Below are 24,994 nucleotides of genomic sequence, written 5' to 3'. Positions count from 1 at the left end.
TTATCACCACAATGGCCTATTGCAGCACTACCTGCAGGTGGAACTGGTACTGTACATTCATGTGGACATGTTGTCATGAGAATGTCGCTTTAAGAGATGGTTAGCTGCTCTTAGCTGTTCATGTTACTGCAGTGTTGTCAGATTGTGGGTGGAGCTGAGCTCTGGCTCTGCTTTTTAGTTTCACTTTGAGAAAAGCTTGGGTGGGTCTGTCTTTTTGGTTTCGTTTTTCAGTGTGTTGCAGCTGAAGTCAGCCAAAGCAGCTGGATTGTTGATCTCTCTGCCATGAAGGACTATCTCTTGATCATTTGGTGAATTCAGAAATTTTAATGTTTTCAGTATTGAATGTAAACCCTGATGTGCTTCTGTTTAAAGGTGTGTTAAGTCTTTTGGATGTAAAAGGACAGCATACAGGTTACTTAGTGTTGTATTCTGTGGGGGTTATCTTTGAATTAATGGTTGCTAAGATATTCACTGTTTGTTTTAAAAAGGTTAACTTGAGTTCATAGAATAAACATTGTTTTGCTTTAAAAAATAACTTTTCCATTTCTGAAGTACCACACCTGTAGAGTGGACCTTGTGCTCCCCATACCACAATCTATTAAAAGTTGTGGGTCAGGTGAACTCCATGATACACTTTGGGATTCTCTAAGCCCTGGCCCATAACAATGCTTATAATGATCTTCCCCATAAAGAATGCCTGGCACAGGTACCAATTGGAAATGGAATGTTGTGGGCCACTCCACGATTTTAATATAAATGAGATAGTTTGATTTTATTTAAGTATAATTAAATAGTAAAATCTACAGTAATTTGGGAAGCAGTGAAACAGAGGTATGTGGTACAAAGAAGCTTCTCATCAATTAAGACTGAAGAGCCTGGAGATATATATTCAAGCTGCTCCAGCACCAACAATGCAACACACTTACAGAGATATGGGCACAGGGAATAAAAGTACAAGGAATGTTCACAGATATTTGTAACACATTACAGATTCACATTGCACTCCATACGTTAACGCCACAATGATAGATTTTCAAAAAATTGGTGGTAAAATAATGTTCATTAACCCATGATTACTAAATGAGCCTCTCACCCACTGAGCTCAACACAAACTAAACCACATACCGAGCATATAATCAACGACACACAACACATTTCACCTATGGGCTCGGTTCTCCAGACAGAGGCTCAAAACTCATTTACACAAATGAATCAGCAATATGAGAAATAAATTCACCTTGTTAATGTAGTTACAGCATTAGGAGAATATCCGAATTGGAAACTTTACAACGGGAAATATTTCAAGCAATTCTTGCATATGACCTCATTCACTGCAGAAATATTATTGATAATCCTGCTCTTTTATTCTCTCAGGTCTTTCCTCTGGATCCTCTATGTATGGCTGTATATCATAAAGCCTCTGTTCACTTTTAGTGCTTGTTCATGTGCAGATTTTCACAGTGCTCCTGTATACATCATTTTTATTTCACTGTTACTACCAAACTGATGCAGATGTTCACACAGGACGAAGTCTTCTGCAAATCATAATTGCAACTACTGCAAAAAGTGACAAACTTTTGAGTCATAGCATTATTGTTCATCTTAAGTGTTTCCTTAAGGAGAACTATATAATGCTGGCATAAAGTCCATTTACTGGCGATCAGAAATCATGTTAAATTAGTTTTGGTGCCTTTGACATTTGGGTAACTCCATTTTCATTTCTTAAATCAAGGTGCGCAGGTCAAAGAGATACCAGCTCCTAAGGTGGGATTTAACTAAATGGGAACAGAGTCCCATAGCGAGCATGTTTAGAAACATAGAAAAAAGGCAGCACGGTGGCATTGCTGCCTCTTGGCTGCCTCAGAGCTCGATCCTGGCTCTGGGTCACTGTCCGTGTGGAGTTTGCACATTCTCCCCGTGTTTGCGTGGGTTTCGCCCCCACAACCCAAAAGATGTGCACGCTAGGTGGATTGGCCACGCTAAATTGCCCCTTAATTGGAAAAAATGGATTGGGTACTCTAAATTTATTTTTAAAAAGAAACAGAAAAAATAGGAGCAGGAAGAGGCCATTCGGCCCTTCAAGCCTACTCTGCCATTCATTACTGATTTATGGCTGATCACCTACTCAATCGCCTAATCCCGCTTTCCCCCATATCCTTTGATCCCCGTTCGCCGTAAGTGTTATATCTAACTGCTTCTTGAAAACATACAATGTTTTGGACTCAACTACTTCCTGTGGTAATGAATTCCACAGGCTGACCACTCTCTGGGTTGATGCTCAATCAATAACTCCAGAAGCGAGATTGGAGACAATTGAAGGCTTTATTGGACTAGATGTTTCCCCCAGCAGCGCAGGTGCAGAAGGCAGCTGCTGGGGAGACACGGGCTCTTATACTCCGCCTCACTGGGCGGAACCAGCAGGCAGGCTTAACCAATGAAAACAGTACCTCCTACACCAATGGTCGTACAGCATTACAGGGTACCGTAATACCTCTAATACCGACTACCACATGGGTGAAGAAATTTCTCCTCCGAAATGGTGTACCCCATATCCTCAGATTGTGACCCTGGTTCTGGACATACCCACCATCGGGAACATTTTTCCTGCATCAACCCTGTCCAGTCCTGTTAGAATTTTCTAGGTTTCTATGAGAACCCCCCTCATACTTCTGAGCTCCAGCGAATACAACCCTAACTGATTCAATCTCTCCTCGTACGTCAGTACTGCCATCCCAGGAATCAGTCTGGTAAACCTTCGCTGCACTCTCTCTATAGCTAGAACATCCTTCCTCAGATAAAGAGACCAAAACTGCACAAAATATTCCAGGTGTGGCCTCGCCAAGGCCCTGTATAATTGCAGCAAGACGTCCCTGCTCCTGTACTCGAATCCTCTGCAAAGAAGGCCAGCATACAATTTGTCTTCTTTATCGCGTGCTGTACCTGCAAGCTTACCTTCAGTGGCTGGTGGATGAGGACACCCAGGTTTCGTTGCACGTTCCCCTCTCCTAATTTATGGCCATTCAGATAATGATCTGCCGCCTTGTTTTTGCAACCAAAGTGGATAACCTCGCATTTATCCAAATTATACTGCATCTGCCATTTATTTGCCCACTCACTCAACTTGTCCAAATCACACTGAAGGGTCTCTGTATCCTCCACACAGCTTCCCCTCCCCCCAACTTGGTGTCATCTGCAAATTTGGAGATACGGCAAACTGAACGCAAATACCTGCAAATTGCATTATTCTTAAACAGAGAAAATCCTACATTAAAGGAGAACGAAGATTCAGATCATCCTGTTCATCTCAAAATGGTTACTAATCTTACCTGGGGTCCTGAAGGCCCAGGAGGACCGATTGTACCTTCTACTTTACATGAAGATTCAGTTGTCTTTATTTCCAGTGGTAAATTCTTCAAATTTAATTCTTCTTGCTAAGGGACAAAAACACCAGAAAAAGGTCATGTCTAAATGAGCTCATTCAAAAGGTGAATGTGCTATATAAAGGACTTGCCCTTCTCATTTGCAACCAGTCTATGGCCAAGCATGCAACTGCTTCTGAACATTGACGGCATGTACAAAGTAGAATTAAGTGAGGAGGGCAAAATTCAAGGGCAGAGCTCACCCTACATTCCAACTATTTTAAATAATGAACAGAAACTTGAATAGTCTCCATTGACATCCGATTCTTCCCATGTGTTAGCCAAGTAGAATAATAAGAACATTTGACCCATTGCTAATGAAATTGAGTGACAAGTGTGAAGGTTAAAGTCTGTGGCACTGGACACTACCAAATTTGAAAAAGGTAGGAGAGCAATCAAGACAAATTAAAGAGCAAGTGGTTAGGTTGGCAGTCAATGATTTGTGGCTGCACTGCTCCATGGGGCATGGCTAAATCCTCCACCGAAAGAAAAAACTGAAGTCAACAGCTACTGTCAAAAAATTTGAATAGTTACGATAAACTTGATCCAGCATGCAGTACCACCTAGGCCATATGTCAGAGTGTACAGATTGTTACAAAGCAACAGGTTTAATAGAAGCCTAAATAAAAACAGGAAATGCTGGATAAACTCATCAGGATGTGGAGCCAGGCAGTCAGTGGCACCTAGAGGATGGTGTGAGAGGAGGACGTAGAGCAAGGCAGTCGGCTGCACCTAGAGGATGGTGTGAGAGGAGGACGTAGAGCAAGGCAGTCAGCGGCACCTAGAGGATGGTGTGAGAGGAGGACGTAGCGCAAGGCAGTCAGCGGCACCTAGAGGATGGTGTGAGAGGAGGATGCGGAGCCAGGCAGTCAGCAGCACCTGGAGGATGGTGTGAGAGGAGGACGTAGAGCAAGGCAGCCAGCGGCACCTAGAGGATGGTATGAGAGGAGGACTTGGAGCCAGGCTGTCAGCGGCACCTAGAAGATGGTGTGAGAGGAGGATGTGGAGCCAGGTAGTCAGCAGCGCCTAGAGGATGGTGTGAGAGGAGGACGTAGAGCAAGGCAGTCAGCAGCGCCTAGAGGATGGTGTGAGAGGAGGACGTAGAGCAAGGCAGTCAGCAGCGCCTAGAGGATGGTGTGAGAGGAGGACGTAGAGCAAGGCAGTCAGCAGCACCTAGAGGATGGTGTGAGAGGAGGACGTAGAGCAAGGCAGCCAGCGGCACCTAGAGGATGGTGTGAGAGGAGGACGTAGAGCAAGGCAGTCAGCAGCACCTAGAGGATGGTGTGAGAGGAGGACGTAGAGCAAGGCAGTCAGCAGCACCTAGAGGATGGTGTGAGAGGAGGACGTAGAGCAAGGCAGTCAGCAGCGCCTAGAGGATGGTGTGAGAGGAGGACGTAGAGCAAGGCAGTCGGCTGCACCTAGAGAATGGTGTGAAAGGAGGACGTAGAGCAAGGCAGTCAGCAGCACCTAGAGAATGGTGTGAGAGGAGGACGTAGCGCAAGGCAGTCAGCGGCACCTAGAGGATGGTGTGAGAGGAGGACGTAGAGCAAGGCAGCCAGCGGCACCTAGAGAATGGTGTGAGAGGAGGACGTAGAGCAAGGCAGTCAGCAGCACCTAGAGAATGGTGTGAGAGGAGGACGTAGAGCAAGGCAGCCAGCGGCACCTAGAGGATGGTGTGAGAGGAGGACGTAGAGCAAGGCAGTCAGCGGCACCTAGAGAATGGTGTGAGAGGAGGACGTAGAGCAAGGCAGTCAGCGGCACCTAGAGAATGGTGTGAGAGGAGGACGTAGAGCAAGGCAGTCAGCAGCACCTAGAGGATGGTGTGAGAGGAGGACGTAGAGCAAGGCAGTCAGCGGCACCTAGAGGATGGTGTGAGAGGAGGACGTAGAGCAAGGCAGCCAGCGGCACCTAGAGAATGGTGTGAGAGGAGGACGTAGAGCAAGGCAGTCAGCAGCACCTAGAGAATGGTGTGAGAGGAGGACGTAGAGCAAGGCAGCCAGCGGCACCTAGAGGATGGTGTGAGAGGAGGACGTAGAGCAAGGCAGCCAGCGGCACCTAGAGAATGGTGTGAGAGGAGGACGTAGCGCAAGGCAGTCAGCGGCACCTAGAGGATGGTGTGAGAGGAGGACGTAGAGCAAGGCAGTCAGCGGCACCTAGAGGATAGTATGAGAGGAGGATGTGGAGCCAGGCAGTCAGCGGCACCTAGAGGAGAATGCTCTTGACATTCAAAGGCATTATCATTGCTGATTCCCTCACTATCAACATCCTAGGAGGTAACCACTGTTCAGAAACTGAACTGGAACAGCCATATAAACACAGTGGCCTCAAATCTGGGGCAGCACGATGGCAGCGGTTAGCACTGCTGCCTCACAGCACCAGGGACCCAGGTTCAATTCCGGCATTGGGTGATTGTGTGGAATGGCACTTTCTCCCAGTGTCTACGTGGGTTTCCTCTGGCCGCTCCGGTTTCCTCCCACAGGCCAAAGAAGTGTAGGTTAGGTGGATTGGTACTTCTAAATTGCCCCTTAGTGTGCAGGAATGTGTAATAATAATAATCGCTTATTGTCACAATTAGGCTTCAATGAAGTTACTGTGAAAAGCCCCTAGTTGCCACATTCCGGCGCCTGTTCGGGGAGGCCGGTACGGGAATTGAACCCGCGCTGCTGGCATTGTTCTGCATTACAAGCCAGCTGTTTTCCCACTGTGCTAAACCTGCCCCTTGTGTGTAGGTTAGATTATGGGGTTACGAGGATAGGGTGGGGGAGTGGGTCTAGGTAGGGTGCTTTTCCAGAGGGTTGGTACAGACTGGATGGGCCAAGATGGCCTTCTTCTGTACTGTCCAAATTCTATGGTTCTAAGAGCAGATCAGAGGCTGGGAATTCTGTGATGAGTAACTCATCTCCTGACTCCACAAAGCCTCTCAACAATCTACAAGGCACAAGTCAGGAGTGTGATGGAATACTCTCCCCTTGCATGATGAGTGGAGATCCAACAACACTTGCAGCTCAACATCACCCAGGTCAAAGCAGCCTGCTTGATTGGCACCCCATCCACCAACCTAAAAACCCACTCCCTTCACCACCGCCACACAGCAGCAGCAGTGTCTACCAACTACAAGATGCACTGCAGGAACTCACCAAGGATCTTTGAGCAACATCTTCTAAGTCTGTGACCTCAACCACCTAGAAAGACAAGAGCAGCAGATGCATGGTAACACCACCATCTTCAAGTTCCGCTCGAAGCTACACACCATCCTGACCTGGAACTATATCCCTGTTCCTTTACTGTCACTGGGTCAACATCCTGGAACACCTTTCCTATCAGCATGTGGGTGTTCCTACAAGGACTGCAGCGGTTCAAGAAGGTGGCTCACTAACTTCTCAAGGGCAATTAGGGAGAGGCAATAAATGCTTGTCTAGCCAGCAATGCCCACTTCCCATGAATGAATAAAAAACAAAGGTACAGCAAGTGATTAGGATGGCAAATTAAATGTTGGTGTTTTGTTCAAGAGAAATGGAATATATTAGCGACGCGGCAGGTTCTGACATGAAGATATGGGTTCAACGACAAGCAAAATTAGGAGAAAGGTTAAGAGGAAATATAACTTAGGAGAGGTTACTGACTGAGGTGTTATGATTCAGAACAGAGGTAAAAAAGCCAACATAAGTGTACTTTACCTGAATGCTCGCATTATTCGGAATAAGGTAAATGAGTTGATGGCGCAAATCATCGTGAATGACTATGATTTAGTGGCCATTACTGAAACATGGTTAAAGGATGGTCACGACTGGGAGTTAAATATCCGAGGGTATCAAACTATTCGGAAGGAGAGAGTGGATGGTAAGGGACGGGGTGTAGCTCATATTTAAGGATGACATCCAGGCAACAGTAAGGGATGACATCGGTGCTATGGAGGATAAGGTTGAATCCATTTGGGTGGAAATCAGGAATAGTAAGGCAAAAAAGTCACTGATAGAAGTAGTCTATAGGCCACCAAATAGTAACATTATGGTAGGGCAGGCAATAAACAAAGAAATAACTGATGCATGTAGAAATGGTACAGCAGTTATCATGGGGGATTTTAATCTACATGTCGATTGGTTTAACCAGGTCGGTCAAGGCAGCCTTGAGGAGGAGTTTATAGAATGTATCCGCGATAGTTTCCTAGAACAGTATGTAATGGAACCTACGAGGGAATAAGCGGTCCTAGATCTGGTCCTGTGTAATGAGACAGGATTGATTCAGGATCTCATAGTTGGGGATCCTCTCGGAAGGAGCGATCACAATATGGTGGAATTAAAAATACAGATGGAGGGTGAGAAGGTAAAATCAAGCACTAGTGTTTTGTGCTTAAACAAAGGAGATTACAATGGGATGAGAGAAGAACTAGCTAAGGTAGACTGGGAGCAAAGACTTTACGGTGAAACAGTTGAGGAACAGTGGAGAACCTTCCAAGCGATTTTTCACAGTGCTCAGCAAAGGTTTATACCAACAAAAAGGAAGGACGGTAGAAAGCGAGAAAATCGATCGTGGATATCTAAGGAAATAAGGGAGAGTATCAAATTGAAGGAAAAAGCATACAAAGTAGCAAAGATTAGTGGGAGACGAGAGGACTGGGAAATCTTTAGGGGGCAACAGAAAGCTACTAAAAAAGCTATAAAGAGTAAGATAGATTATGAGAATAAACTTGCTCAGAATATAAAAACAGATAGTAAAAGTTTCTACAAATATATAAAACAAAAAAGAGTGGCTAAGGTAAATATTGGTCCTTTAGAGGATGAGAAGGGATATTTAATAATGGGAGACGAGGAAATGGCTGAGGAACTGAACAGGTTTTTTGGGTCGGTCTTCACAGTGGAAGACACAAATAACATGCCAGTGACTGATGGAAATGAGGCTATGTCAGGTGAGGACCTTGAGAGGATTGTTATCACCAAGGAGGTACTGATGGGCAAGCTAATGGGGCTAAAGGTAGACAAGTCTCCTGGCCCTGATGGAATGCATCCCAGAGTGCTAAAAGAGATGGCTAGGGAAATTGCAAATGCACTAGTGATAATTTACCAAAATTCACTAGACTCTGGGGTGGTCCCGGCGGATTGGAAATTAGCAAACGTGACACCACTGTTTAAAAAAGGAGGTAGGCAGAAAGCGGGTAATTATAGGCCAGTGAGCTTAACTTCAGTAGTAGGGAAGATGCTGGAATCTATCATCAAGGAAGAAATAGCGAGGCATCTGGATGGAAATTGTCCCATTGGGCAGACGCAGCATGGGTTCATAAAGGGTAGGTTGTGCCTAACTAATTTAGTGGAATTTTTTGAGGACATTATCAGTGCGGTAGATAACGGGGAGCCAATGGTTGTGGTATATCTGGATTTCCAGAAAGCCTTTGACGAGGTGCCACACAAAAGGTTGCTGCATAAGATAAAGATGCATGGCATTAAGGGGAAAGTAGTAGCATGGATAGTGGATTGTTTATTAATAGAAAGCAAAGAGTGGGGATTAATGGGTGTTTCTCTGGTTGGCAATCAGTAGCTAGTGGTGTCCCTCAGGGATCAGTGTTGGGCCCACAACTGTTCACAATTTACATCGATGATTTGGAGTTGGGGACCAAGGGCAATGTGTCCAAGTTTGCAGACGACACTAAGATGAGTGGTAAAGCAAAAGGTGCAGAGGATACTGGAAGTCTGCAGAGGGATTTGGATAGGCTAAGTGAATGGGCTAGGGTCTGGCAGATGGAATACAATGTTGACAATTGTTATTCCTACCATTTTGGTAGGAATAACAGCAAAAGGGATTATTATTTAAATGATAAAATATTAAAACATGCTGCTGTGCAGAGAGACCTGGGTGTGCTAGTGCATGAGTCGCAAAAAGTTGGTTTACAGGTGCAACCGGTGATTAAGAAGGCAAATGGAATTTTGTCCTTCATTGCTAGAGGGATGCAGTTTAAGACTAAGGAGGTTATGCTGCAATTGTATAAGGTGTTAGTGAGGCCACACCTGGTGTATTGTGTTCAGTTTTGGTCTCCTTACTTGAGAAAGGACGTACTGGCACTGGAGGGTGTGCAGAGGAGGTTCACTAGGTTAATCCCAGAGCTGAAGGGGTTGGATTACGAGGAGAGGTTGAGTAGACTGGGACTGTACTCTTTGGAATTTAGAAGGATGAGGGGGGTTCTTATTGAAACATATAAGATTATGAAGGGAATAGATAGGATAGATGCGGGCAGGTTGTTTCCACTGGCGGGTGAAAGCAGAACTAGGGGGCATAGCCTCAAAATAAGGGGAAGTAGATTTAGGACTGAGTTTATGAGGAACTTCTTCACCCAAAGGGTTGTGAATCTATGGAATTCCTTGCCCAGTGAAGCAGTAGAGGCTCCTTCATTAAATGTTTTTAAGATAAAGATAGATAGTATTTTGAAGAATAAAGGGATTAAGGGTTATGGTGTCGGGCCGGAAAGTGGAGCTGAGTCCACAAAAGATCAGCCATGATCTCATTGAATGACGGAGCAGGCTCGAGGGGCCAGATGGCCTACTCCTGCTCCTAGTTCTTATGTTCTTATGTTCAGTTTCCAACTCCGTGCCAAATCCCTAAGCCACTGATTTTTTCTCATCTCTCCCCCCCCATCCCCAACCATGCCCCCCCCCCCCCACTAGGCCTCAGTTCCCCTCCCACACCCCCAACAGCGAGCATTTGATTTCCCCATCCCCTGGACCACTTACTCCACTATCACTTTCCCCTTTCCAGGTGCTGACTTACCTGACCCTGCGACCTTCACTATCTAGCTGCCTGTCAAATGTCAATCAGGCTTGGTTTCTGGATAGGGAACTATCTCACATACGCTAAAACTTCACAGCGTGCAGGGGGATCCCAACTTCTGGGGTCTCTGCAAGTTACGAATCCCCCATGCATCTCGTCCCAATTCCCGTGGGCCAGGAAAGTAAAAATCCAGCTTGTTAGTTCAGTTGACCTCTCTAAAGATGTTGCCTGACCAGCTGAGTATTTCCAGCATTTTCGGTTTGCTGTAAGATTTTGATAAGTCTACTAATTTTTAGGGTTTGCTGTTGGTCTGTAACATCTATGAATTTTATTGTTAACCACATTTTAAATCAAATGGTTTAGTTTGAATTTCTGGAAGTGAGACAATGGGCAGTCAAGGCAGTTGGGATAAACTTAATTGTTTTATGACTTAAAATTGTTCAAAAGGAGGACAGATTCTCCACGAGTGCCTTGGTGTGGCGGGGGGATCTCATGGAGTTTTTGCATCTTGAGAAAGTTAAATATGAGTTAAGGGGTTCAATTGAGAGGTTCTACAAAGTATGGCAGCCTTTGATTGTATTCTTTAAAGAGCTAGTCACCGGCAGCTGCTTAGCGGGGGGAGGGAGGGGGGTGATGCTGTTGTGTCTGATTGTTTGTTTTGTTTAATGATTCTTTTATTTATTAAAAAATGGTTATAAAAATATGTTTTTAATTGTCCAAGAGACTGTTATCAGCTCAGTTTGAATTAATGGCTGAAAATTGTTCTGAGGTCTATAAATAAAACTCATGCATCGATGTAATTGATTAACTATATTTGTTGGGGAAGACATCTTCCTGTTTTGACATTATGATAGGAAGTGTTAACAATTGTTCTTAATGGTTTTATTATTTTTGAGAATGAGTTAAAATAGGTTGACAAGAGGACATGACTTTGTTTGTGACCGCTGTATCTAAAGAAAATGTGTAATGTTTTGCGGGCCCCAAGGAAAAAAGCAAAGAACAATTGTCTTTCGCCTCTTTGGCTCTGGTTACAAAGGTGGGGTGACAGGTGATGATTACAGCCTTAGCCAATGGTGGAAGAGGCGAATTAGGACTATTTCCAATTATGAAGAAGTAATAATGAGAAATGGGAATAAAAGTTGGGAAGTTGTAATATTTGTCAGCATATTATTACCAATGCTTCTGGAGTATGACTCTTCTGGATACAGTTCAACATCACTTCAAAGTCAAGAGAAAAGAAAGACGTTTCCTCTGCTGGCAACACTCAAGGAGTCTTGGAACTTGAGCAGTAAAGTGGCACATTGGTTAGCACTTCTGCCTCACAGCATCGAGAACCCGGGTTCAATTCAGGCCTTGGTCACTGACTGTGTGGAGTTTGCACGTCCTCCCCGTGTCTGCGTTCTGCGTGGGTTTCCTCCGGATGTTCCGGTTTCCTCCCCCAGCCCAAAGATGTGTAGATTAGGTGGATTGGCCATGGCAAATTGTCCCTTAGTGTCCAAGGATGTGCAAGTGTGGTTATGGGGTTATGGGGATAGGGCTGGGTGGACATGGCCAGAGTGCTCTGGGCCGAATGGTCTCCTTCTGCACTGTAGGGATTCTATGATTCAATGGAACTTGTGGGATAAGAAACTTCGATGTTGTGTTCGCTGCTATTTAAAAGCAGGCAGCATGGTGGTGCAGTGGTTAGCACTGCTGCCTCACAGCATTGAGGACCCGGTTTGATCGCGGCTCTGGGTCACTGTCCGTGTGGATTTTGTACATTCTCCCCATGTCTGCATGGATCTCATCCCCACAACCCAAAAAGATATGCAGGGTAGGTGAACTGGCCACGTAGATTGCCCCTTGATTGGAAAAAAAATATGGTACTCTAAATTTATTTTTTTTAAAGTATATTTAAAAGCTAGCTTAATAAATCGTACTTGATTCATTAATACTAGTTATTTTTACCTTTTTACCTTGTTAGCTTAAGGACATACATAAATACACAATGTAAATACATAGGTACAGGCAACAGGTGAGCATACGGAGTGCAGTACTACTCAGTAGAGAACATGTGTAGAGAACATGTTCAGTCCATAAGAGGGTCATTCAGGAGTCTGGTAACAACAGGGAAGAAGCTGTTTTGTATCTGTTAGTGGGTGTTCTCAGACTTTTGTATCTCCTGCCCGATGGAAATCAATGTTTGGGATGTTTGAAGTCCGGTCCCAGGAGAAGAGATGTTTTGAACTTTGATTATTGAAAAAAAAAATCCTATTTTTAAGAGAAGGTTTTTTAAAATATTATTTTTATTACAATTTTTTTTTAAATTTAAGAATTCGAAGCCTAGAAATTTTAATTAGAAGAGTTTTACACCTTAAAAGCCTAAACTCTAACATTTTCAGCCTCTGCAACATTTGCTTCATTTCTAACTGAGCTAAATTTATCTTGTATAAAAGATTCCTAAGCGTTTCTTATCAAGCATTCAATGCTCTTGCACACACGCATGAGGGTGACTAGGACCCCCCCATGACTTCCCAACCGAAGCCCCATCAGATTCCCCCATTCAACCCCCAACACATACAGCCCCATCAGATCCACGCGCTCAGAGACCCCCATCAAAGACTTCTGCCAGAAAGCTGAAGAGCAGTCCAGGCAGTAGTTTGAAAAATCACGGCATTTGCATTTATCCTTCCCCACATCTGCTGCCTCTGACAAAATTGTTTAAAGCATCAGCTGTTACAAGTGTCAGAGGCTTTTTTGAAAGTCCAGTACACCTCAAAGGGCTTTAAATCCTTTGACAGCCTTCCAAATGCAGGTCTTCAATTTCAATTTCAATTTCACACATCAATACATTGCATTAGCCAAAGATTGACAGTTTAATTATTCCAGAGACAGCTGCTTGGTGGATTGTTCACTGATCTTTCCCTTCACGCTTGAATGTATCTCCATCATCCTGCTTTGGTGCTAACCACAATGTTTATAAACACCCTTGCATTGATTGGCAGGCCCTCATGACATCGCGTTGACCCTGCTCAGCGCCTCCGCCCACAGACCGTCCTCCATCTCACCCCCAGTTCCTCCTCCCACTTATGTTTCAGCTCCTCTTTCTGCGTCTCCTCCGCCCTCATTAATTCTTTGTATATGTCCGAGACGCTCCCCTCCCCCACCCAGCCCCCAGACACTACCCTATCCTGGATTCCCCTTAGTGGCAGGGGTGGGAAGGATGATACCTGCCTGCGCAGAAAGTCCCTCACCTGTACATATCTGAAGTAATTCCCTGCTGCCAGTCCGAACATCTCCTCCAGCGCCCTCAAGCTGGGGAAGCTCCCTTCCAGAAACAGGTCCCCCATCTTCTCAATTCCCACCCTTTGCCATATCCAAAACCCTCCATCTCAGCTCCCCGGAGTAAGCCGATGGTTGTCACATATTGGGGACCAAACCGATGCACCCACTGCACCAACGTACCTCCTCCACTGAACCCAGATCCTCAGGGCCGCCACGACCACGGCCGGCAGGAACGGCAAAGGTGCCGTTATCAACGCCCCCAAGCTGGTGCCCCTGCATGAAGCTGCCTCCATCCGCTCCCAAACCGACCCCGCCCCCACCACCCACTTCCTTATCATAGCAATATTGTCCGCCCAATAATAATTACGAAAATTTGGCAGGGCAAGCCCCCCTTCCCCTGATTCCTCTCGAGCATCACCTTCTTCACCTGTGGAGACTTACCCGCCCAAACAAAGCCCAAAATGATTTTGTTGATCCTCTTAGATGGGGTTCAGTCTCTGATGGGTGGCATGTCTGATGGGGACGGGTCTCTGATGGGGATGGGTCTCAGAAGGGGACGGGTCTCGGAAGGGGACGGGTCTCTGTTGGGGGGTCTAATGGGGGTCTGATGGGAGGATTCTAATGGGGGGTCTGATAGATAGGTGTAATAGGGGGATTCTGACTTCCGGTTGCGGCTATGCGGAGCTAAGTCGCACATTCGGCAGCTCCCAATAAAAACTGACTTTTGGGCTCTTTTCAGGGCCCCCAACGGCATTTCTTCGACGTTTCCCGGTGTGGGAAGAAGATTGCAATAGTTCCCCGACAGTGTATGGCTTGGACCAGGAGCGAGGTGACTAAAAAAGTGGTGGTGAACCCAAAGAAGGTGCGAGGGAAGAAGAGCAAAATGGCGGCGGGCGGGGACCAGGCAGCATGGATGCAGTGGGCGTGGGAGCAGCAGGTGGTTATCCAGCGCTGCTTCAGGGAGATTAAAGCAGACCTGCTGGAGCCAATGAAGGCTTCTATAGACAAGCTGCTGGAGACCCAGACGGCCCAGGGGGTGGCAATCCGTGACGTCCGACAAAAGATCTCTGACAATGAGGACGAGATCTGAGGCCTGGCGGTAAAGGTGGAGGCGCACGAGGCGCTCCACAAGAAAAGGCAGGAACGGTTCGGGGAGATGGAGAATCGGTCGAGGCGGAAGAATCTGCGGATTCTGGGCCTCATGGAGGGGCTGGAGGGGTCGGAAGTGAGGGTCTATGTGGTCACCATGCTAAACTCGCTGATGGGAGTGGGGTCCTTCCAGGGGCCCTTGGAGCTGGAAGGGGCCCCTAGAGTGCTGGCGAGGAGGCCCAAGGCTAACGAGCCACCGCGGACGGTGCTGGTGCGGTTTCATCGGTTCGCTGATCGGGAGTGTGTGCTCAGGTGGGCCAAGAAAAAGAGGAGCAGCAGGTGGGAGAACGCGGAGGTTCGAATATACCAGGACTGGGGTGCGGAGGTGGCGAAGAAGAAGGCCAGGTACAATCGGGCGAAGGCGGCGTTGCACAGAAAGGTGGTGAAGTTTGGCATGCTGCAGCTGGCGCAACTGTGGGTCACCTACAAGGACCGGCACCATTATTTTGAGTCTCCGGAGGAGGCGGGGCCTTTGTCCAGGCCGAGAAACCGGACACAAACTGAAGGTCGGGATGGGTGGTCGGGGATTGTTTTTGGGGTTGGTACACTTTGAGGGGGGGTTCTTTGCTCTTATTTCTGTTTGGTTCGATGAGGGTGGTTAGGGTGGGTTGGGCACTGTTTTGGTTGGGTCTGTCGGGTGCGCTCTTGGATGGGGTAAGTAAATGGAGTAGGGGTGGATGGCCGGTAGTGGGGATGGGGCCCCGTGAGGGAGGGGGAGGCCCGAGTCGGGGGTGAGGGGACTAGCCCTGTAAATGGAGCAGCGACAGGGGTGGCGGGGCCGGGCAGGTGGAAAGGGCGGGCTTTTTCCCGCGCTAAGGGGGCGGGGAAGCGAGGGTTGTTTCCCGCGCTTGGGATGGAAGGGGGAGGCGGAGAGTCTGTGGATGGGCAATGGAGGAGGAGGAGGATATGTCCCACAATGGGAGGAGTCGAAGGAGAGGCGGGAGAAGCCGGGGTCAGCTGACTTGCGGGAGTGCAATGGGGGAGTAAAGCAGCTAGGAGGAATCCTAGATCCCAGGTGTGGTGGGGGGAGGGGGGGGGGGGGGGGGGTCGCCCCCTGATCCAGCTGATAACCTGGAATGTAAGGGGACTGAATGGGCCGGTGAATCGGGCCCGGGTGTTCGCGTACCTGAAGGGGCTGAAGGCAGATGTGGTCATGCTCCAGGAGACGCACCTGAAGGTGGCAGACCAGGTAAGATTGAGGAAGAGGTGGGTAGGTCAGGTGTTTCACAGGGTTGGATGCCAAAAATCAGGGGGTGGCGATCTTGGTGGGAAAGAGGGTGTCGTTCGAGGCGTCGAGCATTGTGACAGACAATGGTGGCAGGTATGTAATGTTAAGTGGTAAGCTGCAAGGGGCGAGGGTGGTGCTGGTCAACGTGTATGCCCCGAACTGGGGCGATGCGGGTTTTTTGCGGCACATGTTGGGTCGGATCCCGGACTTGGAAGTGGGGGGCCTGATAATGGGGGGAGACTTTAACACAGTGTTGGATCCGGCACTGGATCGCTCCAGGTCAAGGACGGGTAGGAAGCCGGCGGCGGCCAAGGTGCTGAGGGGGTTTATGGACCAGATGGGAGGGGTGGACTCTTGGAGATTTGCAAGGCCGGGGGCTAGGGAATTTTCATTCTTCTCGCATGTCCATAAGGCTTATTCACGGACTTCTTTATTATGAGTAGGGCACTGATAGCGAGAGTAGAGGATACCGAGTACTCGGCGATAGCCATTTCGGATCACGCCCCGCATTGGGTAGACCTAGAGCTGGGGGAGGAGAGGAACCAGCGCCCGCTGTGGCGTTTGCAGGTGGGGCTGTTGGCGGACGAGGAGGTGAGTGAGCGAGTCCGAGGAAGCATAGAGAGATACCTGGAGGCCAACGATAACGGGGAGGTCCGAGTGGGGACGGAATGGGAGGCGCTGAAGGCGGTGGTTAGGGGAGAGCTGATCTCCATTAGGCCCCACAAGGAGAGGAGAGAGCAGAGGGCGAGGGAGAGGCTGCTGGGGGAGATGGTGAGGGTAGACAGGAGGTATGCGGAGGTGCCGGAGGAGGGACTGCTGAGGAAGAGGCGCAGCCTCCAGGCCGAATTCGACCTGGTGACCACCAGGAAGGCGGAGGTGCAGTGGAGGAAGGCCCAGGGGGCTACTTATGAGTATGGGGAAAAGGCAAGTCGGATGCTGGCGCATCAGCTTCGGAAGCGGGACGCAGCTAGGGAGATCGGGGGAGTTAAGGATAGGGGAGGGAGTGTGGTACGGAGTGGGGTTGACATCAATGGGTCTTCAGGGACATTTATGAGGAATTGTATCGGTCCGAGCCCCCACTGGAGGAGGGAGGGATGGGCCGCTTTCTGAACAAGTGAGGTTTCCGAAGGTGGAGGAGGGACAGGTAGCAGGATTGGGGGCCCCGATTGGGCTGGAGGAGCTGGCCAAAGGGATAGGGAGCATGCAGGCGGGGAAGGCACCGGGGCCGGACGGTTTCTCGGTCGAATCCTACAAGAAATATGTGGACCTGTTGGGCCCGTTGCTAGTTAGGACCTTCAATGAGGTAAGGGATGGGGGGACTTTGCCCCCGACGATGTCCTGGGCACTGACCTCCCTGATCCTGAAGCGTGACAAGGATCCCCTGCAGTGTGGGTCTTACAGGCCAATTTTGTTGTTAAATGTAGACGCCAAGGTGCTGGCAAAGGTCTTAGCCACGAGGATTGAGGATTGTGTGCCGCAGGTGATCCACAAAGACCAGACGGGATTCGTGAAGGGGAGACAGTTGAACGCGAATGTGCTCCTGAACGTTATTATGATGCCGGCGAGGGAAGGGGAGGCGGAGATAGTGGTGGCGATGGACGCGGAGAAGGCCTTCGATAGGGTAGAGTGGGGGTACTTGTGGGAGGTGCTGAAGGGGTTCGGGTTTGGGGAGGGGTTTGTTAGGTGGGTTAGGTTGTTGTATGAGGTCCCGATGGCGAGTGTGGCCACGAACAAGAGGAGGTCTGAGTACTTTCGGTTGCATCGAGGGATGATACAGGGGTGTCCCCTGTCCCTCCTGCTCTTCGCACTGGCGATTGAACCCCTGGCTATGGCACTGAGGGAGTCGAGGGACTGGAGGGGGTTGGTGCGGGGCAGGGAGGAGCATAGGGTGTCGCTCTATGTGGACAACTTGCTCCTATATGTGGCAGACCCGGTGGGGGGAATGCCGGAGGTAATGAGGATCCTCAGGGAGTTCGGGTATTTCTCAGGGTACAAGCTCAACATGGGAAGAGCGAGTTGTTCATGGTTCACCCAGGGACCAGGAGAGGGGGATTGGCGAGCTCCCACTAAAAAGGGCGGAGAGGAGCTTCAGGTATTTGGGGGTCCAGGTGGCCAGGAGCTGTGGGGCCCTGCATAGACTTAATTTCACGAGGCTGGTGGAGCAAATGGAGGAGGGGTTCAAGAGGTGGGACGCACTGCCGCTGTCCCTGGTGGGTAGGGTGCAGTCAGTTAAGATGACGGTGCTCCCAAGGTTTTTGTTCTTGTTCCAGTGCCTCCCCATTTGTATCCCGAAGGCCTTCTTTAGGCGGGTCAACAGGAGCATAACGGGGTTTGTGTGGGCGCGAGCGTCTCCGAGGGTGAGAAGGGTGTTCATGGAGCGGAGTAGGGATGGGGGGGGGCTGGCACTGCCCAACCTCTGTGGGTACTACTGGACCGCCAATGCGGCGATGGTGCGCAAGTGGGTGATGGACGGGGAGGGGGCTGCATGGAAGAGGCTGGAGACGGCGTCTTGTGAGGGTACGAGTCTGGAGGCGCTGGCAACGGTACCGCTGCCGCTCCCTCCAATGAGGTGTACCAGGAGCCCGGTAGTGGCGGCTAACCTCAAAATCTGGGGGCAGTGGAGGCAGCACAGGGGGGAAGTTGGGGCCTCGGTATGGACCCCAATACGGGGGAACCACCGGTTTGTCCCAGGGAGAATAGATGGAGGGTTTTCGGGGTGGCACAGGGCAGGGATAAGAAGGTTGGGGGAACTGTTTGTGGACGGGAAGTTCGCGAGCCTGGGTGAGCTGGAGGAGCAGTATGGGCTCCCCCCGGGGAACACCTTCAGATATTTACAGGTAAGGGCGTTTGCCAGGCGGCAAGTGGTGGAATTCCCGCGGCTGCTGCCACGCACAGTACAGGACAGGGTGCTCTTGGGGGGGTGGGTTGGTTGGAGCGGGGAAGATCTCGGAAACTTACCAGGTGATGCAGGAGAAGGCCTCGGTGATGGAGTTGAAAGGTAAGTGGGAGGAGGAGTTGGGAGAGGAGATCGAAGAGGGGATGTGGGCAGATGCCCTAGGGAGGGTGAACTCTTCCTCATTGTGCGCGAGGCTCAGCCTCATACAGTTTAAGGTGCTGCACAGGGCACACATGACCGGGACAAGGATGAGTCGGCTCTTTGGGGGGAGAGGACAGGTGTGGGTGGTGGACCTGTGGAGATTTAGATATCCGAGAGGGAAGGCATTTTTCGCAAGTGCATGGGGTCTACTCCAGTGTTGATTTCTTTGTAATGGGGAAATTGTGACTCCTCATGGTTGTAGGGGCGGGGTACTCGCCGATTGTAATGTCATATCATGCCTCACACTATGTGGATATGCGATTGGAGATGGGCCGCTTTTAGAGACCTTGTGGAGGTTGGACACGGGGCTGCCTGCGGTCGAGGGGTTTTGTGAGAGGATAGTTTCTGCAATTGGAAATTATGTGGATTTTAATAAGAATGAGGTTTCACCTTCCACATTTTGGGAAGTATTGAATGCGGCTGTCAGGGAGGAGATCATTTAATTTAAGGCCGATAGAGATAAGTCTGGTATGGTGGAGAGGCAGATGTTGGTGGATTCCAACCTCTAGGTGGACTGCCAATACTCTGCTGCCCCAAGGGTGGAGCTGGGAGCGGAGAGGAAAAAACTATAAATGGAGTTTGAGTTGGTGTCAACAGGGAAGGCGGTGAGCCAACTTTGTCGTTCAAGAGGGATATTTTATGAGCATGGGGAGAAGGCTAGCCGTTTATTGGCTCACCAATTGAGGAGACAGGTGGTCTCGTGGGACATAATCCAAGTTAAGGACCGGGGGGAGGGGCTAGTTTCTGTGCTGGCGAAGGTCCAGGGTTGTTTGAAACCTTTTATTGGGGGCTATACAAGTCTGAGCCTCCAGCAGAAGACTGGACTATGGTACAGTTTTTCATGGGTTGGTTTTCCCGGGGGTGCAAAGGGAAAGAGGGCAGGAGCTGAAGCCACCTCTTGGGTTGGAGGAGATTATGAAATGTATTTGTTCAATGCGATCGGGAAGGCACCGGGCTAGGACGGATTCCCTGTGGAATTTTATAAACGGTTTGGACTGTGTTGGGACCACACCTGTTGGACATATTTAAGGATTCTCTGTCCCGATGTTACTAGCCACTCTGGCTCAGGCATTGATCTCCCTGAACTTGAAAAAGGATAAAGCTCCCAGGTGTGTGGATCATATAGGCCCATCTCTCTGTCGAATACAGATGCAAAGTTGCTGGCTAAGGTGCTTGCAACCTGTTTGGAAAGAGATGCCTCTGGGGAAAGTTCTGAGGACAGACAGGTTTTGCGAAGGGTTGTCAGCCAACATTAGGAGACTGCTGAATGTGGTGCTGTCACCCTCGTTGGGGCTGATTCAGAGGTAATCATCTTCATGGATGCGGAAACAGCGTTTGACTGGGTGTAGTGGTGTAATCTGTGAGTAATTGGGGCAATTTGGCTTCGGACCTAATTTCATTTTGTGGATTAGGTTTTTGTACAGGGCACCCGCTGTGAGCATCTGGGTTTGGATGGCAGGCGGTGCCGGTACACACGAGGCCTCATGGAGCGCCGCCTTGGCACCTCCTCCTCCTCGGCCTGTTGGGCGGCTGCCCCTCCAGCCTGAGTGGCCGCCACGTGCCCCTCTGCAGCCCGGTCCTCTGCTGGCCGTTCTGCTGCTGCCTGCTCTGCTGCTGCCCGCTCCGCTGCTGCAGCTTCCCCCTCCTCTCCGAGCGGCCGCAGGACATCTCACAGGGTTGCGACCATCGCCGCTGCGGCCAACATTGCAGGTTGAATGTCAAACACCATGTCTGCAGGGGGTGGAAGGTCAACATGTTAGCATGGCGCATACTCCTGGGCCCAGCCAGGTTCCAGGGGCTACACGGTGACCCGGTTGGCATTGCGGGCCCTGCCCACGCATGTCCCTCCCCCACCCCCGCACCCTGCCCCATCGGTCTCCAGCACCATGGGGGCCCCTGGTACTAGCGCCCATCCCTGCTTACAGGAGTACTGTTGGCTGGCACTGCCCTCACTTGGGGCTGCCGTGGGTGTTGCCCTGAGTGGTCCGCCGGTGGGTGGCGGCCTGTTGGGTGGGGTGTTCGGGGGCGGGGTGGAGCGTGCTGTGGCGGGGGGTGGGGTGCGGGCTGGGCGCGTCCATACGACTGGTGTCAGCGTGTAGATCCAGGGGCCGGGGTGGGTGGTCTATGCGTGCGCAGTTAGAAGGCCGCTTCTTCACCCCCCCCCCCTACCGCCGCAGCCAGCACGGCCGGTGTCTGGTCCAGCAGCCCGCAGTCATTCCATGCCATTTCCTACCTCCTCTCTCTCGCTCAGCAGCCACAATGCCAGGTTCACGACTTTTGAGACCACAAGTGAACCACGCCATTGGCAACCTCGGCTCTTCGGCAGCGGTGAATCTCGGAGGCCCCAGGGAATAGAATGTCAGGCCCACTAATGATCTGCCTACTGTACGCATTCATGCCATTTTCAGGGTGCCGGAGCATCCCGATTTGGCATCAAACCGGTGCCTACCGCGATTTTGACGTCGGAAGCTATTCTACAGCCAATCGCGTTTCGCGATTTCGGCGTCGGCAAACGGAGAATCCCCCACGATGTTCTTGCTGAATTGCACCAGTTTTACAATCTTCTTGCGGTTGTAGAGCGGTATACAATTATTCGCATGCCGTGGAATACGAGGGATTCCCGGGAATCCCGCTATCGGGCTGCCATCTAGAGCGGGCGGTGCCATAGCGAGGTCTCGTGGCCGGCCATTCCCCGCAGTGACCCCCCCCCACCCGGATTGCCTGGGTGTCCCCCTACCCCCAGGTATGGGGGTGACCTGACCCCCCCCCCTCCTGGGACCTGAAATAGGGGACCCCCTAGGGACCCCTGTAATAGGGGAACCCCTTGCCTAAAGGAGCTCCGTTCACAGATCACCCTCTCCCCTCCCAAGAAAAGGGGCCTCTGTCTGGAAGCTAGAGAGGCAGTTGGGAGCATTATAGTTGTGATACTTATCTTGCAGCTCCACGTGTCTATTCCTAGAAGGAGAGCACCTGTGCCTGCATCTGGTTCCCACAGATCCATTATCTGCAGGCCATTCATAGCTTTCCAGTAGTGGTCTATGATTGACAGCTTCAGTGGCCTAAGTGGTGAATCCCCAATGTTTGTAAACATTGACCACTTCAAAGGGAGGTAAGTGCAATGAAATCACACGCTTGAGTGATTGGAATGCACTTAGTGACCCCCGTCCCTCGATTACAGAGGTCCCTGTGGGGGGGGGGGTCCTCCTAATACAGGGGCCCCTGGGCGGGTTCCTGGGGAGGGGGGGGAAACCCACAATTACAGAGGTCCCTATGGGGGGTGCTGTGGGGGGGGTGTCTGCTATAGAAGGCGTGGGCAGGCCAATGCGAGGACCGGAGAATCATGGGAGGCCGGAGTATAGGGCTAGGCCCGCTAACTAGATGCAAATGGGTCATTACGATCCATTTGCATTTATCTATATCCCCCCCCCCCCCCCCCCCCCCCCCCCCGGACAGCACGCATTGTGGACCTCGTTCACTCCACCAGTGGGGGGCAGTTTGACGCTGACCCCGATTTTCCTCCGACGCCTGATTCTCTGTCCCATCAGGGACGCATTCCAGGCATCCCAGGACAGAGAATCCCACTCATTGTTGTTAGAATGTGATAGTGGGGATTACTCACTTACAGCCAGCCAGTCAGTCAGAGCACTTATAATGCAAGTTGCTAATATAATACGAGAATGTCTGTGATTCTACATATTTCCCTTGTCAGCAAAAAACAACAAACAGTAACTGTACCATGAATGAGATTTTATTGGTTAAGCATGTATCTTGGCGTGAGGCACTGAAACAATTGCTGACAAAGGTGAAAACCCTAATGAACACATGCCGGATGTTACTTCTGATAGGCACCGGTACACTTTTGTCATTTACTCATGAGGCTTTTCTTTATGCTGAAATGTGGAACATAGCTTTTGGGGAGATGTATGACCACAGGGGCATCGCAGCTGAGCTGTGTTTCCACCCCCCGGAACATATCTGTTGCTGCTGGTTGAGATCAGCAACTTCAGCTCAAACCACAGAGTAAAGTTGGCACCTCCACAGCCTGTATCACTCACTTACACAACAGGATATACATCTGCTCAGCCCATTCATGTCATGAGAGCATTATGTTCATAATTTTATATTTCTAAAAGTAGATACGTATTTATATATTTGCAAGACACAAAAACAATTTGAATCAGTTGAAAAGCTGCAAGAAAGAAAAGGCACTTTGGAGTTTGAACTAGATGTTCAGTTCAAAAAAGAAGGTGCACAATCAATTGCCCTCATCCGGTTCCAACAGAGCAAGTTCATTTTTAATGCACATCATTGAAATTTGTTGCAGGTAATTTTTACAGCTGTTATTCGATGGATCACATGTAACTAATGAAAATTGTCAAAGGACATTTCAAAGCTTAAAGAAACAGCAAAGAGAACCTCACCGTCATCGATCATGCAGTTAATGGCACTGATAGCAGAGTGCCAATGACACCAAGGAACATGGGGGTACTCACAAGACTTTCCATGAAGATGGGTGGTGGAAACATCGGGGGTGGAGGAGGCGTCAGAAGACAACACTTATGAATGCTTCTCTTTTTGTGTTCCACGCGTGCCAGTGCTGCATCAGAAAGGAAACACATCAAGGCATCATCTTTATGTTGGTACCATTCCAGCTCAACACTTCCATTTTAAGGAATAAGCATCTTAAGAATTGGTGCAAAGCAATGCATTGATCCAAAAGAGTTTCTAGTCCACATTTTGCTTTTAGGCTGAGTATATTAATATTGCAGCCTAAATATTAAAGCTGACCTTGCATCGATTGGCAGGAGTGACGTTAAAGGTTTAAACCGTATACTGGGCAGATTGAAATTCTGCAGATTAGTAATGATTCATGGATTTATCAGTTAATCCAAATGTTCAATTTCATTTTGGAATACAATTGACATATTTAATTGACTGATAATTAGTTTTTCACTTTTGGATGTCAAGAGACATTGAGCAGGATTCTCCATCGGCTGACGCCGGAATCGCGACTGGGCGGAGAATCAGTTTTGACACCGAATCGTAGCGGGTGCCAGTTTCACGCCAAATCGCATTTCTCAGTACCTTGACAGCATCGTCAATGCGTTCCAGAACTCACATACAGTAAACGCCATTGGCATATCATTAGGGGCCTGAACCGGTATTCTGCGGAGCCTCCGTGATTCTCCGTCTCGACTGGGGCGAATATCTGACAGCGAGGATCACTTGTGCTTTTAAACATCCTGAAACAGGCGAGAGAGAGAGAGAGGGGATACGGAAAGTGTCCAACATCGCCATAGTTTGCTGACAGTTGTGCCATTGACCGGAGGGCATTTGTTGGCTGGGATGAGTGTGTTTGTGGAGTGTAATGTGTATATGCGGTTGCAGCATGTCAGCCTGCCAAGTGTCAATCATGGACACGGCGAATCTGACACCATCTTTCATTGGAATCAATTGTGTTCCACGTGGTGCCAGTGCGAGCCCCTCCACAGGCGCCAAATTGGTCCAGGTGAGGTGCCAGTTTTGCTGTCATGGAAGTCCACGAACCCTGCCCTGGCATCAACACTTAGGGCTGGATTCTACGATTTTGACGTTATGTCCAGAGGAAGTGTCTAGTTCTGTGAGGAAAAAAATCGGTGAGGCCCCAGGACCGACCCTCCAACCGGTGAGGGGCTAGCAGCCGCGCCACATAAAACACACGGGGCTGGATTCTCCCAAAATGAGATTATGTCCCCATGCCGGCATAAAAACAGTGGAGTTTTACTTCCGAAATTCCTATTAAAAAGTTAGACTAATTCCATGCCCTGCAGGGGGGCTAGCAGGGACCCGGATACGGGCCTCCGCACTTCCGGTTCTGAGTCCACGCATGTGCACAGCGCACAGCAGCGGCCTCCAGCGGCCACGCCGAGCTCCATGGCGAACTCAGACCGCGAAGCCACACCGAGAAATGAGACCCCTTCCGATTGGCCACGCGCCCGTGCAACTAACCCTGCAGATCTAATCCCCAACCACCTATAAGGCCCCCCAATACCCCCGCCCCCGACCAGGGCGGCCGCGGACTGAGTCCGCCAGCATCCCGAT

General features: G+C 49.7%; 1 protein-coding gene across 3 annotated transcripts in view; it reads right to left on the bottom strand.

The window, feature by feature from the left end:
* The window catches only part of colq (collagen-like tail subunit (single strand of homotrimer) of asymmetric acetylcholinesterase), a 212,717-nt gene that overhangs the window by 115,752 nt on the left and 71,971 nt on the right, over positions 1–24,994 (bottom strand). For all 3 annotated transcript variants that reach the window (XM_072509367.1, XM_072509368.1, XM_072509366.1), the window contains 2 exons: positions 23,407–23,510; positions 3,327–3,431 (listed from right to left, as the gene is read on the bottom strand). In XM_072509367.1, the coding sequence (XP_072365468.1) occupies positions 3,327–3,431; positions 23,407–23,510 (209 nt within the window). The remainder of the gene's footprint in view (positions 1–3,326; positions 3,432–23,406; positions 23,511–24,994) is intronic.

Source organism: Scyliorhinus torazame, chromosome 6 (assembly GCF_047496885.1).
Source record: "Scyliorhinus torazame isolate Kashiwa2021f chromosome 6, sScyTor2.1, whole genome shotgun sequence".
Taxonomy (NCBI): domain Eukaryota; kingdom Metazoa; phylum Chordata; class Chondrichthyes; order Carcharhiniformes; family Scyliorhinidae; genus Scyliorhinus; species Scyliorhinus torazame.
Note: the sequence above shows the minus strand (reverse complement) of the source record. Positions and strands in the feature narration are given on the sequence as shown.